This window comes from Myotis myotis, unplaced genomic scaffold (genome assembly GCF_014108235.1).
Source record: "Myotis myotis isolate mMyoMyo1 unplaced genomic scaffold, mMyoMyo1.p scaffold_m19_p_4, whole genome shotgun sequence".
Lineage (NCBI taxonomy): Eukaryota > Metazoa > Chordata > Mammalia > Chiroptera > Vespertilionidae > Myotis > Myotis myotis.
The window spans coordinates 11,928,731-11,946,336 of NW_023416346.1; the positions used below are offsets into that span (position 1 = coordinate 11,928,731).

At 45.9% G+C, this 17,606-nt stretch overlaps 1 protein-coding gene across 1 annotated transcript; it reads right to left on the bottom strand.

Moving 5' to 3' along the window:
• Nucleotides 1–740: 740 nt before the first annotated feature.
• TKTL1 (transketolase like 1) lies at nt 741–16,389 on the bottom strand. Its single transcript, XM_036304980.1, has 11 exons — nt 16,218–16,389; nt 15,078–15,269; nt 14,865–14,992; nt 13,452–13,645; nt 11,610–11,774; nt 9,083–9,239; nt 7,228–7,358; nt 5,006–5,089; nt 2,744–2,840; nt 2,495–2,614; nt 741–1,567 (listed from the first exon to the last, which is right to left on the bottom strand). Exons 1-11 carry the CDS (start codon nt 16,250–16,252, stop codon nt 1,395–1,397), a joined length of 1,476 nt encoding a protein of 491 aa, XP_036160873.1. The 5' UTR covers nt 16,253–16,389; the 3' UTR covers nt 741–1,394.
• Nucleotides 16,390–17,606: the final 1,217 nt, after the last annotated feature.

A 17,606-nucleotide genomic window follows, 5' to 3' on the forward strand; every position in this document is an offset into this window, starting at 1 on the left:
ATGCCCTTGACCGGAATCGAACCCAGGACCTCTCAGTCCGCAGGCTGACGCTCTATCCACTGAGCCAAACCGGTTTCGGCCTAATGGGTTAAATTGTATGGAGTATGAGATGCTTGAGGTAAAAATCTTTGTGTATGTGCATTTTCTCAACTTCCGATAATGACCCTTTATCAACTGATTTTTGCTAATAAGTTTGATTTTTAAATTGATATTTGTATCAATCATATCAATTCTTTATTAAACCAATTTTCTTGAAATCTTATAAAATAAGCACAACAAATATACTAATTTTACAGGCCAGGAAATGAGCTCAGCGGTTTAAAAGGGCAGGAGCAGAATGAGTAGGTCCCCAAGGAAGTGCCAGGAGTGCCAGGCCAGTTCTTCAGTCCCTACCTCACATCCCAGGACAAAGACTCCTAATGACCAGTTAATGAAAGCAATAAAAATAAGGACCATGACACACCAAGACACATCCAGTCAATTTTAAATTTAGTTTTTAAGTTTGAGCCCATCTTTATCTGGCTGGTACTTCCTTCTTGTATTTTAGCCACATGATTCATGTGCTTACAGCTGAAATAAGGAGTTGGCTCAGGGATGGCTTTTCAGGCCATATACTGTCCTCTAGTGGTGCACCTCTTGCTCAGTACCCTTTCTCCTTCTGGTATAGATAGAAGTGCTTTCCTTACTGAGGATTTTATCCAGGAAAAACCAAATCACACATACAAGGCACAAATGCTTTTGAAATGCTTTATTAACTTTTAACAAGTAAATGAATAGAAAAGAGTTAACAGTTTGATCTGGTCACTGGGCAAATGAGACATTTGAGACCTCACAAGAGTGCAGTGTGTATGCTAGAACTAGTTGTGTATTCTTTCTTCATAGACGAGTCACCTCAAGCAGCAAAGGACAGTCTAAGAGCTTTCACTACTGCCTCACGCACCGTAACAGGGGAGATGAAACTCCAGAGCCTCTGCAGTCACACAGTACCCAGGAAGCTGCAGGTAGGACGGCAGCACATACATTCTCCACCTGGGACAGCAGTGTGTAGCGTGGTGCTGCACAACCCAGGCGGTTACAGTCTACAGTTCACATTTTCTTTACTTATGAGAAAACACACACGCACATTTAAGATACTATTACTTAAGGTTGATCCCCAGACCAGATATCGGTTAGTTTTATCATAAAACTTCCTATTAAGTGCTTGTTTTGTAAGCCATTCTATCACTTAAAATCTTAAAACCCATTTTAATTGCTTAAGCATGTGAGTAAAACTTGTATATGTAGCTATGCTTAACTGGAAGGTAGTTAATTTGTTTTAACAAGAAAGAAGAAAAAGTATAGATTTAAATGCTGGTTTGTCAGTAAGTATTAATGTAGAGATGTCAGCAGCTGTTTTAGTTAGTTAACAGACATTTCACAGACACTATAATGTGTCTGGCACTGATTCCAAACATATCCAGTAGTTCACTCGGTTTTCCACTTCGAGGAACTCCTTGCACGGCCAGGCTGTGCACCAGGATGTTGGGCTCCATGGAAACAGCGGCACACACAGCCTCCCCGATGCCACCTGGGGAAGCAAGGGAAGTCAGGCTCTGTTCTGGAAATGGATAGTCAACCTCAATGCCCCATGATATATATACAGGCCTTTGAATTTGCTGGTTCCCAGGAGAAAGATTTTTCACTAGTACTGATTCCCGGAAGCAGTCATTCCCGACTGCCCAGAAGTTCCCATTCTACATTGTAGGTTCCAAAATTGCTCCCAGCCCCACCTACACTAGGGGCTCTCATCCAGGGCTCCATGGATACAGGGGACTGTGGAACTCAGATACTCAAAGCTGCCAGGATCCCCCAAACGATTAAAATCAACAAATGAATTGTAAAGAAAAGGGCAACTGGCAGGCCTGAGGTGACCAGCTTCAGAAGGGCCACTTGCAAGGTTGGCCCTCAGGTGGCACCTGGGCAATGGGCTGGTGCAAGTCCCCTCGGCCAACATGACATTTCCCCTACTCATAACGGTGTTCCCTGCACCTGGACTGTTTCTGTAATAGTCCTAGGAGTTGGGAAATTTGGTACATGTTTGGCCCGGGGGTGGGGGGTGGGGGCGGGGCTCACATGACCAACCCCCAATAAAACCCAGGGTGCTGGGTCTCAGGTGGGTTCCCTGGGTCTGTAGTGATGCATTTTTCACTGCTGAAGAGGGGAGAGTATTTGGCAGGTCCCTCATGGGTGGGAGGGACGGAGGGAAGGAGGAATGGAGGGAGCCTAAGGACTGGGGTTCTCCATCCCTGACCTGTCTTTGTGGGTCCTGTGCCACCGAGGGGCCAAGCACTGTACATTGTGCTGGGGATACACAAATGAGTAGGTGGCCATGAGACTCTTAAACTGATATACTTGTGAAGAGCAGCAATACAGGTTAAGTAGTTGGTGATGCCCAGGAGTACGGGGTGCCTCCAATCAAACATGTCCTGCCAAAGCAGACTCTGAAAAGACATACCTTCTGGGTGGTGATCCTCCACGGTAATAATTCGGCCACCAGTGCATTTCGCATGGGCGATGATGGTGTCAGCATCCAGGGGTTTAACGGTAAACAGGTCAATGACGCGGATTGGAGTATCTGGAGAACAGCAATAACCAGGTTAGTATATGAGGCAGACTTAGGATAAGACCACCAATTGGGGCACATGAGGCAGCCCAAGTCCCACCTTTCCCCAGCTGGAACTTCAACATTTAACAACGAACTGACCTTGTTTGGAAAGTTCATCAGCAGCCAGTAAAATTTCATGCAGAGTAACTCCGGCTCCAATAACTGTGACCTTGTCATCGACACTCTGGCGAATGACCTGGTATTGCACCCGCAAAACAAAAATGCTGTGGTTACTATGTTCAGAGCACATCTCAAGGTGGAAGACACTCTAACACACCGCTCTTCCCTCACCTTTTGCTCTTCCCCAGTTTCACTCATTAATAATTCACTATAAAAAAGGCTGAATCAAAGCACTGAAAAATGACACGTTCTTTTTGATAACCCCCACTTCATATTTGTTTTACAAATTCATCGACCTTTACTCATGATTTCCAGTGCCAAATTACTAAGTTCTTACACAATACAAAAGGACCCTTTAACCAAGAAAGTGGGTATCAAATAGGGATCTAAAAGACAAGAGGGGGGAAAAAAAATAAAAGACAGAGGGGTCAGAAGTGAGTTGTATGGCTCATATTCAGCCAGAGGATGGACTCATACCCACTAAGGGGTCTGGAAAGGCACCATCTCTAGACTGCTTGGACATCTTGCTGGGTGAGCAAAAACAGATTGAACTCCACTGGTGAACATGTTAACAGGGACCGTTTGAGGACATTATGTATACGCTCTGTGCCAAGCCCCTTGCATGCCGTGAGTGTGCTGTGGCCCATTCTGCAGCCAAGGAAAGCAAATCTCAGAGCAGGAGGAATTTGCCTAGGGTTGAGACAGCAACCAGGCCCATCTGATGTCAAGCCGATGCTCTCAATCACTTGCTATTCTGCAAGCAAAGACAGGGCCCTTGGCCTTTCTCAGAGTTTGATTTCCTCAAAGCTCCCCAACCAAAGGCATATGGAATTAATATTCATTCCAGCCATCTTTATAGGTTTTCCTATATGAGAGTATAGTCAGGGCTTCTAAGCCACTCTATTCTGAGAATATCCTAGCCTATATATATATAAAATCACACACACACACACACACTCACTCCCCTTATGTCTCTTTTGTAAAACTCAGCCCTTGAGTTATCCATAGCATGCATATTATCATACACATTTTAACTCACATACTTTACTATTAGGAAACTAACTTTGTTAGGGTAGGGGAAATATTAGGGGGGAAAAAGACTGACTGGAGAGTTAAGAGAAAGCTCTGTAGACCGTTGACTATCATTGAAACCCTCACATCCCAGAGGAAAACATACTTGAGTTTAAATGTGGGAGTACAGAGGATAATAGGACACTGAAGGTGAATACTGCAGCTTTTCCACCCAGTGCTGGCTGCTACCTAGTGGCAGGCATAGACTGTTCGGGATATAATGCACTAAAAGCCACTCAGTGCTCAGTCAGTCATTCTGAGCACTAGCAACTATAAATTCTGGAGCAGCCTAGCCCTTAGCAGCCAAGTAGGATGTCACCTGTTGCTCCTTCAAGAATGGCTACTGGTCTTTCACATATTTAAAGCGTTAAGCGCCAAGCCTGTTTTGTCTTCCTTTCCGTTTAACCCGCAATATCTGCTTTCACCGATATGCTGGCGGCCGGACACTGATGAGGTCCAAACGGAAAGTATAGTGTCAGTCACCGGTGACTGACATGACACTTAACATGTCAAGAGGAGTATTAATGATTTTCTAAAAGGCATATAAGAGTAGGGCATAAAACTGTCCTATGCAGTATGATCTCTTGCTGCTCACCTTCTCTGATCCTCATCTATAAAACAGGGCTGCAAACAATGTGTGCTTCTAGGGCTTTAGTGAGGATGCAGGAGATAGAAAGTGCCTAGGATGCTAGCCTTTATCAGCAGGTCTGCAGGTGAAGGCCCCATCCAATGTGCAAAAACCATCTCAGGGCCACACAATTGCCAGCAGCAAGATGGTTCCCATTTCCTTTTATTCCTGGCCTTGAGGATGCAAAGCCAGAACCTCATAGATCTGTTATTCCTTTGAAATAATAGGTTCTATTATTTTGTTTAGCTTGAGGCTGTGTGATGTTATAGCCAAGCAACTCAAGTACCTTCAGGTTGTATTGCTTTATCTTTTAAAATTCAACAAAGAGAGACTCCATTCAGAAAGGAGACAAGTTCAATTCTGGCTGATATTGGTAAAATGTTCCTTCTGGAGGAAAAGCAGGTAAAGGTCACAACTGATTTTTTAAGAACTAGAACAAAGAAAGGATGAAGCCTTGACTGTGAGGATACCTAGTGCTAGTTTTAGAATAGTTATCTGCACATGAAATGACATAGAGAACACTGGAGAACTTAAGGGCTTACCTTGGCCTTTCCAATCTCAAAAATTTCTGTTGGAGCGTAAATAACATCAGTTTCAGGACGACTGATCCGAATGTAGCATAGCCCCTAGGGTATAAACAGAAACCAGAACTATTAGAAAGTCTAACTCAATTTCCAACTAATAAACCTTTAAACAAAGGCAGGGAAGGAGGAGGAGGAGGAGGACTGAGTAGTTCTTTTACTAAAATAAATCACACATTTTGGAGCAAGGGCAAACCGCTGGCAAACAGGTCAGCTACCACCTGGTCAGGTTACTACTGAGCCAGCCAAAAGCTTATGCAGAACCCTGGCGACGCATTTAGTGACAAGCTTTGCATGTTTCCACATTCACTGATTTAAAAATCTTTCTCAAATAAACGCTGACCTGTTCTGTCCCCACACACAGAACATAAATTTAGGGCAGGAGCACTGGCTCATGTTAAATAGAAAGGTCAGAACACAATGTTAATACAATTAATTTTTTCCATAATAGCTTGTAATGATTCAACCTTAGAAATACCTTAAACACTGGAATATAAAGTGACTCAGTATTTCCCCAGTAAGATGTAAATACATTTTTATCAACACAAACAGAAGTATAAATATCCAAATGTCTAAAGTATTTAATTTACACACATATCTTTAAAAAAAATATATATTTTTATTGATTTCAGAGAGGAAGGGAGAGGGACAGATAGATAGAAACATCAATGATGAGAGCGAATCATTATCAGCTGCTTCCTGCACACCCCCTACTGGAGATTGAGCCTGCAACCCGGGCATGTGTCCTTGATCAGAATTGAACCTGGGACCCTTCAAGGCCACAGGCAGATGCTCTATCCACTGAGCCAAACCAGCTAGGACCACACACGTATTTAAATCATACATTATAAACTAATATATTAATTTAGAAACATAGCTTCTGCTCATTCATCCCAATGTTATAAATCAATTATATTCAGTGTCTTTATTGAGGTAAAATTTACCTCAGTGGAGCGATCCACAAATTCTAACAAAGGTATACAGCACATAACCATCACCTGAGTCCAGCTTGCATTCATGTGCCCCTCTCCTGTACCCAAGCAACAATCTCTGTTCTGATTTCTGTGACCACAGCTTTGTTTTACCTCTCTTGATCTTCCTAGAAATGGGATCCTCTAGCACGAGATCACTATGTATATACACAGGCATAAAACAATTTCTAGGATATAGTAAGTAAAAAATCAAGTATAGAACATACATAAACTTTGAGCCCACTTAGGTTAAGGGAAAAAAAAGGTCAAGCCCAGCTCGTGTGGTTCAGTGTCAACCCCTGAACCAGGAGGTCACAGCTCGATTCCCAGTCAGGGCATGTGCCTGGGTTGTGGGCTCGATCTCCAGTGGGGGGCGTGCAGGAGGCAGCCGATTGATGATTCTTTCTCATCATTGATGTTTTTCTCTTTCCCTCCCTCTCCTCCTCTTCTTCTCTCTGAAATCAATAAAAACATTAAAGAAAGAAATGTCTCTAACACATTGCACATGCTTAGAACGGATTTTCCACAATCTACCAACTGTGCCCAGAGTCACCGGTGCAGAGGTACGGTCGGGTGCAGGGCTGGGTAGTGAGTCTGGTGACAGTTGGAATGGTTGGAAAGGTGAAAACTACATCCCCCAGATGCCCCTGTAACTGGATTCTGGGCAGGAATTAGGTTGTGTTCATCTGATGCCCTTGTGTGAGACTTTAAGAGGGAAAAGTGGGGCAGAAGCCACACTCTTGCCCATCTGCACTGTTTCTGAGGGTGGAGCCAGGTTGGGGACCTTAGGGTTTGTCTGCAGTGAAGTCTCACAGGCCACTCTCCGGCTTTCTGGATGTCACAGGTGGTGGCATGGGGTATGTCTAAGGCCAGCACAAGATGGCTCACTGCTGGAGCCCACTCCTTGGGCCCTGCCGAAAGCTCCCTGACTCAGAGCCCCAGGCTCCCTCTTCTTGCCAAGTCCTGGGCCATCAGGTGGTGTTCAGCACCCCTCTGCACTATTTGTCTTTGAATGTGTTCATGTTTTATGTGCTTAACACCTTTATTGGGTAATGGTTCTATTTTTAAAAGGAATCTTACAACCCAATTTTCTATAATGAGTGTCTATTACCTTTATGCTGAGAGAAAATGGGAAAAATCCAACCACCAGTACCAAACTAGTAGCAGAGCTCACAAGCATTTTCTGTCCGAACCAGTGGTCCCTAAAAATACCTGGGTATTGGCCGCCAGGAACACAGCATACTCTGTGGAGACGGCATCACTTGGATAGAAAACGGTGCAGTTGGGAACCGCTCGGAACATGGCCAAATCCTCCACGGCCATCTGGGAGGGGCCATCTTCACCTGAGAAAACAAAGCCACAGCCCAACAAAAGCATGAGACAGACCAAGAAGCTAGGACCGCTTCCTCGGCTGGATAAGCAACAGCTCTTATTGACATCTGGGGGCGGGGGAGAAAGGTGGCCACAACTGTAGCAGAGCCTGCAAAACTATCCAATTCGTATGTCAATATAATGCCTCATAATTATAATGAGCTGTCACACATCTATCTCCCTCAAGACATCACTGTGACACTCGAGGTTTGACTAATTGACCTTCCAGATCAACCAGTGATCTCTTCTTGGCCCTGACCCTTGCCAACCTCTGGCACTTGATCACTGGGCACTGCTACTGCTGTCCAAGGTGACTTCATGTTCTTCTTGAGCACAGGTGGCTGAGGCCCCATCAAGTGTCTGTCCCTGTCCCCTTTCTCCTTAAGAGGGTCCTCTCAGCTTTGTCTTTTCTTCTCTGCTCTTCTATCTTCTCCATCAAGAGACAGGTTTTTAGATTGAAGTGGTCTTACTCACTTCTTAAGGCCTCAAGGTAGCTGAGCATAACATACTGGGGGCACCCTTGGGGTGCTATTGTAACTAAGGAGACCTCAGGGTTTGTCTGGGAACAGAGTTTCTGATCAGAAACACCATGAAAAGAGAAAGCCCAATGTATACTAGGGTGGCCTGCCTCTTCGAGCTGGGAAGGGGACTGTCACTATGCACACTGCCTTGCCTGGGGTAAGTGTCTAACCTCAGAACTCCCAGCTCTTCTGGGTTGGCCCTAGAGCCACTTCACATTGCTGACTTATTTTGAAACTTTCACTATACCTAGCTCCAGGCAAAGACCCCCAAATCCCTACCAGGCCCTCTGCCCAGGCCAACCCTGACATGCTGTTGGCTCTCCTCACTTCACTCCCCACCCCCTTGCATGTGTCCCATCCAGAGACTTCTTGGCCAGTCTAGCTCTCCCAGGGAGTCCCAGAAATAACTCCAAAATGCTCACTTCTGGCATTCTAGCAGCAATTGTAAGCTGTCATATCTACCTAGGGGTCCTGCCCCACCACAGTACATCAGGCACCTCCATCTTTCCCAAGTCCTCATTTCTGTCACTCATGACCATGATTCCCTGACGTTTCCCAGGCAATTTGAACTCCTCCATCTGTCAGCAATGTGACTTCTTTCTTCAGACTTTTTCAGATTCACTCTTATCTTCCATCCACTGCTAATGCACACCATATTTCAACCCTCTTCCTGGCTTCCCCATTTCCCATTGTTTCCATTTAGCATGTCCTGCCAGGTTAATGCCCTGAGAGTGGTATCTTTCTTGGCCTCACTCCCTAGCATCAGGATTCTCCCAGCTTCCATTCCATCCCACCAGGCTGCTCCACCCAGGCAAAGCCTGTACAGGCTGTGCTCCTCGCTCCCCTGTGCCATGACCACACCAAGAGCAGAAAGGAACTCTGTAATGCTGGGGTGGCCCTATTCATACCTAGTATGTGGCTAGACATTAAAGATGCACTCAGGACAGACTACGTCTTCTCACTGACGGCAAGACTGGGCATTTTACAATAATATCAAGAGATTCGCTCTGTTACCCAGAGTATCCTGGAACTTTTAAAGCATTTGTTTTTTAAGTGGTTACAAATAATCAAACACTATGAAACCCTACATACATTGGCAATTTAACCGTTTAGATTAATAATCTTTCTCTGTCAACTAGAAAGGCTATCAAGATGATGGCATTGAGAACTCATACCAATGGATACCCCACAGTGGGACCCAATAAGGTTGATGTTGGATTCAGTGATGCTTCCAATACGGATCTGCTCAAATGCTCGGGTCAAAAAGGCAGCGAAGGTGCTAACAAAAGGAATGGTCCGACCACGAATGGCGCATCCCAGCGCCACGTTCACCTGTTAACACCAAGAAAGTGAATCAGAATACCTCTGGACAAGGCCCCCATCACCCCTAGCTGCCCCCCTTTCCCCTTAACCAGTAATGCATGGTCCCCGGATAACACCCTGTTCTGTATACCCAACCCCAGGCACATACCCAGGGAAACCCCAAACCTGGCAAACCCAGTGTCCCCTGAACACTGCCAGAAACCAGAGGAATTGTGGTGGTGGCCTGGCTCTTCAAACGCAAAAAGGCAAAGCTTGGGACACCCATGGCCATCCCCTCAGTCCTCGTGGGTGTCCTTCCCTACCTTCTGTACACCTTTCTTCCTGGTGCCCTTACCTCACACCTCCTAGGGGGTAAGAGGTGAACAATGGAGGCTCCCCCATCTGCCCCTTGACCGGCCTCTCCACTGTGTTGCTGGGAGACATGGGGCCTGCTCACCATGCTGAATATCTCATCCTTCTCTTCCTTTCTCAAGGGCATCTCTGACTATGGAATTATCCACTCCCCTCCGTATTCAGTTTCTCCTTCTCTTGGGTTTACTCATCATTTGAGTATGTGCTGCTATCTTCCATCTTCACCCTCCCATCTCCAGCTTCACAACTTCTCTCCCTGTCCCCACTCTCTGCCTAACGTCCTTCTTCTAGGCTACCATGCCTATAAGGGACTTTGAAGGTGCCAAATGCAAGAGTTTGCCTGACCTCCATTTCATTGTATCTGGCCTCAGCAGCATTGCATAGGACAATGCCCCTTCCCACTGGCTGCTGCTGCTCCTGCTAGATCTGTGGATGGTGCACACCTCTTCCCTAAGGACACTGGACTGAGTCCTGGAGCTCGGTCACACCCTTCCTCATTTGCCCCCTACTGGGAACTCGCATGAGGTTGTGGCCTGCGAAAGCCCTGTATAATTTGCCCCTTGGTGACCTTTCTGAACCAATTTTGTTCTAATAGTCACCATGCTTCTGCCACTCTGTCCTTTTTTCTGCCCCACAAACATCTCAACTTTGAGCCTATCAGAGATAGCTGTGCCCTCTGCTGGGAATGCCACCTCTCAGAGCTGTGCATGACTGACTCCTTGTCACTTAAGTCTCAGCTTTAAAGGTCACCTCTTCTGAAGCTATCCCTGACTGGTGCTAGTCACACTCCCACTACCCACTTGTTTCACCATGGTACTGGTTACTACCTGCTGGCTGCTTCTTTAGTACTTCTTCCAACTCTAAGAACACATTAGTAGGCACAGAGCATATGACTGGTGACTGAAGGGATCATCAATGAGTTGGGGAGCAAGCTTTGTGATAGGAGGCTCAGTTCAGAAAATAGTGGATTATATTTTTTCCACTCAAAATGGAAATTGCTTAATGAGACTCACAGAAAAAAAAATGTACATATTCTTACAATTGTGATGACCTACTTTACTGAACAGGGGGCCTTAAATTCCAACACTGACAGGGCCAGGGAAGCACCATGAGTGAATGAGCAGGCTGGTGGGAGGCAGGGGTACAGCCCATCTAAATGGCTCCAGCTGACTGGTGGCAGGAGGAAATGCTATCCTAGTGTTGCCAACTTTCCCATTCTTGAAGAGAATCCAGAAGTTCAGATTCTATATAAAATCTGGTTTCTAAAAGCCTGCAACTAATTACAAAATTTGTAAATACTACTTGTTCCAAATAAAATCTCTCTGGTGGTCATGCGCGGCCTGCTGGCCCGTAGTTTTCTGGCCAGTGCTGTTTTTGGCCTCTACAATGTGAAGACAGGTGTGCATTGTCCTCTACTGGCACAGCACCTCAGAAGTCAAGGCTTTTACTAGCATTAACTCCTTTCTCTCTTTAAGGAGAGGGTGTGCACCCATCTAAAAGAGACTCCCTGCGTTAATATCACTCCAGGGAGAAATGAAGCACAGATAAGCAAACAACTTGACCCAAGACCACAGCTCTCTATTGGCCTTCTTGAGGCTGCAATTGGCACAACATTTGAGTATCTAGGATATATTAGGTGAAGAAAGAGAGAAATCACTGTATCTTGTAGCCTTCTCAACCTACTAGCCTCAGGGTGGCTGTAGGATTGCTTAATTGTAAGCAGGGCAAAAAGGGCAGGACCACCTAGAGCTACTAGGGAACTCAGGATGTTTTGGGCTTGGAGCCTTGGGGTTAGATGGCTGCGACCTATCGGGACAGGGTGCTGGGCAGTCTACCATGTTCCTCCCAGCAGTCCTGGAAACTACCCCTTAGACTCTGCCCAGCTACTCTCTACCAGTTTCCCTGGAGACCCCCCCCCCCGCCCCGCCCATGGAAAGAAAAACTGTAATGTGGGCCAGGACTCATGTGTCCAGTGGGCCACTGCTAATCAATGAGAAGACCCAAGAGGGATGCCCACAGCATACACACCATGTTTTGCTCGGCAATAAAGCACTCAATGAAGCGTTCAGGGTGCTCTTTCTTGAATATCTCAGAGAAGGTGGAGTTCTTGGTGTCACCGTCCAGCACAATGACTCTATCATTGGCATGGCCTAGCTTAGCCAGAGCCAAACCACATGCTTTGCGGGTAGCTACCTGGAAAAGTCAAACAGTAGAGTTTCTTAGACTGAATTTAGAAAGGAGGTGAACATTTTGTAGAATTACAAATTGTATTCTATATAAATGAAGAAAGCAAATTTGCGATTCACCAATAATTTCCTTTAGGGTCATAAAAATGGGTTGCTAGCAAATCTTAAATGCATATTTGCCTCATTTAGGTATCAATTTCTCAAAAATAAACTTATTCTTCTGTACCATTTGTATCGTTAAAAAAATTACATTTCCCTTGCGCTAGCCATTTGGCTCAGTTGGTTGGAGCGTAAACCCGTGCACCAAAAAGGTTGTGTGTTTGATTCCTGGTCCGAGTGCATACAGAAGGCAACCAGTTGATGTTCCTCTTTCCTTCCTGCTCTCTCTAAAAAACCAATAAAAACATATCCTCAGGTGAGGATAAAAAACGTTTAATTTCCCCAAATGTAAATGCCTCTGTGACTTTTCAGCTATGAACATTAAAATGTAGACCTTAAGCCCTGGCCGGGTTGCTCAGTGGTTGGAGCATCAGCCTGCAAACCAAGGGGTCTCCAGGCAATGTCCAATCAACTGACCCACACTGGCCAGGGCTAAGAGGTGGTGGTTGTTTTTTTTTTTTTTTAAATATATTTTATTGATTTTTTACAGAGAGGAAGGGTGAGGGATAGAGAGTTAGAAACATCGGTGAGAGAGAAACATCGATCAGCTGCCTCCTGCACACTCCCTATTGGGGATGTGCCCGTAACCAAGGTACATGCCCTTGACCGGAATCGAACCTGGGACCCTTCAGTCCATAGGCCGACACTCTATCCACTGAGCCAAACTGGTTAGGGCAGTGGTTGTTTTTTAAACACACAACAGGAATGAATAAATTTTATGAATTGCTTTTGTTTCCCATGCATCAAAATAATAATTTCCTCCTCTTTAATACTGATGAATCATCCTAATTACTAATTTGCATATACTTTGTATACTAATGGGAGTTGAAATCGGTGACTGTTTTATTTAGAATTTTCACACTAATGTTCATAAGTGAGGTTGATCTATATAGTTTTTCCTTTGGTCTAGTTTTGTTTTTATTAATTTGAGAAAGAGGAGGGGAGAGGGAGAGAGAAAAAAACAACTGGTTGCCTCCTGCATGCATCCCAACCTGGGATCCAACCCACAAGCTGGGCAAGTGCCTTGACCGGGAATCAAACTGATGACCTGTTGGCCCTTGACTGGAATTGAACCTGGACCCTTCAGTCCACAGGTCGACGCTCTATCCACTGAGCCAAACCGGTCAGGGCAAGAGTTGGTCTTTTTAATTGGCGTGGTTCCTTGTGTAATCCAGAAAGTTCAAAAGATCAGCCCAGCCAGGCCCCCATTCTTAGAGCAGACACAGAATTTCTTCATGCACAGTGGACTGCCAACTCACAAACTGAATTTAGGAAACAAACAAAACCTACACAACGCTGGGCACTAATAAGTAGCAAATGACCGATAAGAAAATTCAGGTATAAGTTTGAAATCAAAGACTAAATATCAGACATAGTAAAAGAAAATTGGTAAACCCATCCTCATTGCTTATAACCTTTATTAGGTGTCACACCACCTAACAGTTGGTTCATCCATGGATATCTGAGTAAATAAAGAGTCCCATGTATTTAGAAAGAAAAGCAGAGAACCAAGCAGTTTGCTTACCTTGTCACCGACTTCATAAACAGGCAGAGAGGTCATCTCTACATTGGTGGTGTTGACATAAGGAGAGTCTTCAACAGGGCATTTTGGTGTGAGCTGCTGGTTGGTCTCTATCTGGCTCTCAATTAGTTTAATAATTGCATCTGCTCTTTCTGTTGGCATTGGCTTTCCATGCCAATTTTCTGTATCCTCAACGCCTGCGACCAAAGGAAAAAAATGTTTATTCCATAAATATTTAAGATATTCTGATGGAAAAGATGTCAGCCAAGGATTCACAGGAGTAAAAACATGGCACAGCCTGAGATGGTATTGCACTCCCAAAGAACAACCTGAACAAAAGGCCCAGAGGCTCTTGAGGGGGCCACTGGTCCATGTGCTGGGGAGAGTGAGGGAGATGAGGCTGGAGAGACAGGTAGGGAAGACCATGGAGGATCCCATTCATATAAGGAGTTTTGAGATTTTTCCAAAGCAAGATGGGAAACCACTGAAGGGTTGGAGTGGGGGAGGTGACTGGTCAGGCCTGTGTTGTAGAAAAGAAAGATCACCATAGCAGCCCTGTGGGGACTGGCGTGTGGAGACAGCAGTTAGGGAGAGATGGAGAGGAGCAAACAGATCTGAGATATACTTTAGGGGCAGAAATCAGAATTGATGGTGGACTAGGTATGTGTGTAGGGGGCAAATAAGGGAAGAGTCAGAGGCAAGGATGATACCCAGGTTTCTGCCAGAAGCAAATTGGTCAGGCGGTCATTTCCTGAACTGGGGATACCAGAGTAAGACTGTATTTTGGGGAGGAGTTATAGAACAGTTTTATTACAAAATTTTGATGTCAGAACACACCAGGAATCATACTCTTTACAACTATTTATATTTGAGAGGAATAACTTTAGGTTGAGAGAACAACTTTAGGTGTCAGCTTTGGCATCTGCAAGAAGACTTTCAAAACCCTTCCTTCCCCAGGCTCTGTTACACAGCTACCTTTCCTAGAGGCACCATTTTACTAGTTGCCTGTGTTTTCCCTGACAGTGTGGACAGAGGCAAACATGGGTGTGTGTGTGTGTGTGTCTGTGTACACCCTTATTTACATATCTGCTCATGTAGGTAGCAGCACCTTCTCACTCTGCACTCCTGTGGAGATTCATTCTCTGCCAGTCCTCTAACTGGACTATCCTCCTAGCTACTTTCTTGTGTATGCAGAAAATCACTGCTCACTTGCTGGGGGTCTGGGCTTCCCCTTCCACCCTAACCAGACATGCTATCTGTAAGAGCCAAGGAGAGGAAGAGCCTCCACACATATTTCATGCATAGCCATTGTGCACTAAGTCAGTTGTCTGCCTGGCCAGCCTGAGTCTCCTGCCTTGTCTTCTGTGCAGACACATGTTTTTAATAACCCCAAGCTGAAAAGAAACACTTGTTTACTTGGAATGCCACGGCCCTTGAAGGTCTTGGCAATGATAGCAGTGGGCTTGTTCTTCACTTGAGCTGCTTGCCAGAACACGTCGCAAAGCGCCTCCACATCACGGCCATCCACCACATAAGTGTTCCACCTATCAAGCAAGGAGGAGGCCAGGTTACAAGGTGAAGGGGGGATGGGGCAGAAAAGAGGTGACATAAGATAAGAAGGATAGTTACCCAAAGGCTTCGCAGCGCTTCTGATAGATCTCTATGCAGTTCTCAATGGGCAAGACGCCACTGTGGCCCAGGCGGTTGACGTCGAAGATGGCCATGAGATTATCCAGATTGTAGTGAGACCCGAAGGTCAATGCCTCCCAAACGGAGCCTTCCCAAGACTCACCATCTCCCAAAAGGCAGAACACCCGGTAGCTGGGGCAAGCGAAAAGTTGTTTAGGACTCTGCTTGGGTCTCTTCAGGGCCACTCAAGCAAATACATTTCATGGAGAGAAGCAAAGGAACAGACGGAGGCAGCTGCTTCAGAGCATCAAGTTCCTAAGACTATTTTCCTTGTCCACCCTGTTCAAACTCGACAGCTGAGGAAACGCAGCTTTAAAAGCTGAGGTCTCATGAGATGGGGTTCACCACCTTTGGCTAGTTTTCTCATTCTAGCTGTAAAGGCTATTTCTAGGTTCTGCCACTTCTCTGGACTCAACAAACAAGAGGGGATGGGAAGAAAGCTGCTCCCTTAAACACCCAAACATTTACATATACAGCTTTTTGGTAAGCTCCATTTTAAGCATTGCCACCTTCTACTTCTGATCTTACAAATTTATTTACAATAATCATAACAATCAAAACATTCTACCTCAGCAGCATATGTTCTGTTGCAAATGGTAAACTCCTCCGCAGCAGAAACATGAAACATTTATATCAATAAAACACAACCCAGACCCCATAAATGCTGTTATGTTTTAAAAAGTGATTAAATGTAGGATAGGGACTAATAGAGGCAATAATGAAAGATGAAAAATGTCAACAGACTTACGGGAAATGGAGCGGGGCAGCTGCCTGAGTAGTGGAGGAAGCATGAAATGCCTCCAGAAGGACCACCCGGGCTGGAACCAGGAACTGAGGGGCTCTGAACATGCACATAACCATAGCCAACCCTGGGACAACACCCCGCCCCCCACAGCCACCAGCCTCCACCTTGCTCCCATTTCAGCAGCATCTGGGCACATGCCCCTGTAAGAAAGGCACTGATATGCCCGACTTCAGAAAGGTGGAACCACTTCAGAAAAAGAAACCTTTGATTAGATAAAGCCAAAGTGCCTGGTGTTGTATGGTGACAGTTAAGTGGTTTCTGGGTAAGCAACTTACCTGGCATTGTCAAAGTACTTGCCAGTATATGCCATCCCACACGCAGTCCCCAGTCCTGGTCCATACCATCCGATTGCCACATCAACAAATGCCAGTCGCTGTAAGAGAAGGAACCAAATGAACCTCGGTGCCCATGAAGGCCACAGGTATCAGGAAGTTGAGTAACAGGCCAACTTTTGGCACTGAGAACAGGCTGCTCCTCCGAATGTCCCCTCCCACCCTGTGGTGTGACTTCCTCTTCACTACACCCACATGCACCCCAAATCTCAGATCACAGACAGGGGAACCATAGGTATTCAACGCAACATGGCAAGGGCAACTGGAGCTTTGGGAAAATAGAGGGAGGCTTTTCCTCCACTTTGCAGACTACATAGGGCCCAAGAGCAAAGCAGAAAACCTAAGCATGAACCTTGCCATTTCACAAGGCCTTTTATCCACACATGCACAAATGAAAATGTTCAACCTTTTTGGAGAATACGGGTTCTTAAGGCCCACTGAACTTACTCATCCTCCCACTGCCACCATCTCGGCCTGGTCACAAACTCCTCTCCCTTCCATCACTGCAGTGGCCTCCCTGCTCCTCCATAGCCATTCTCAACACAGCTGCCATGGGAGAGCCTGTTCATTACTCTCTGCCAAGAACCAAGTCTTTCTATCTTGTGCCAAGTAGAGTCCAAGGTCTTGCACTGGCCTGTCCACTTTGGCCCCCCTTCACCTCCTACTCTCCCTCCAACCACTCTGGGTGCTCTGGCCTCCTTGCTGCCCCTTGAACATCCCGGGCACATGCCTGCCTCAGGGTCTTAGCACTTGCTGCTCCCTCTTCCTCAAGTGCTCAGTGGGCCTGTGCCTAAATAGGTACATTGCTCACTCCCTCGCCTTTTCCAAAATTCTCAAATGTCAGCATCATGGCCGCCCTGGACCATCTCTTTCAACTAGTAATCCCTACCCCTGCTGCACTTCCCTTGGATCCAGGATGCTCGGCCCCATCTGATATGCTAGCTATTTACAGGTTTTTTGTCTGCTCCCTCGCTCCATTTAAATGACAGCTCCAACCAAACAGAAGTTAGTGCGCTGTCACTACCGTGGATGGGTATTTGTTAGTCTCAGATCCCTCTCCTTTCCATTCCAACTCCTCTGCTCCTCTCAGGGCTCCGGACCTTCCCTAGGTTTCTCCACGTGCTCTTGTGACCCCAGAGACTCTCTCTCCGTTTTGCATCTCTAGCCTCACAGAACTGTCCCACTAAAGTCTCTCTAGCTTCATCCTTTTCTCCATGGCTCCTACCTTATTCCAGTAACAAGCTCTGCCTCCCAGTTGCCTTGCATGCCCTTGGGCCCAGCCTAGACTCTGCACTCAGACCAACTCTGCTTCTCCTTGGCTTTATCATTATG

Bases quoted from the DNA above. Each gene is read 5' to 3' on its own strand.
- TKTL1 (XM_036304980.1), bottom strand. From the start codon at position 16,252: ATGGCATATACTGGCAAGTACTTTGACAATGCCAG. The intron at 15,270-16,217 runs GTAAGTTGCTTA...CGCTTGCCCCAG, and splicing joins AAGTACTTTGACAATGCCAG to CTACCGGGTGTTCTGCCTTT. The intron at 7,359-9,082 runs GTATGAGTTCTC...TTGTTTTCTCAG, and splicing joins CCACTGTGGGGTATCCATTG to GTGAAGATGGCCCCTCCCAG.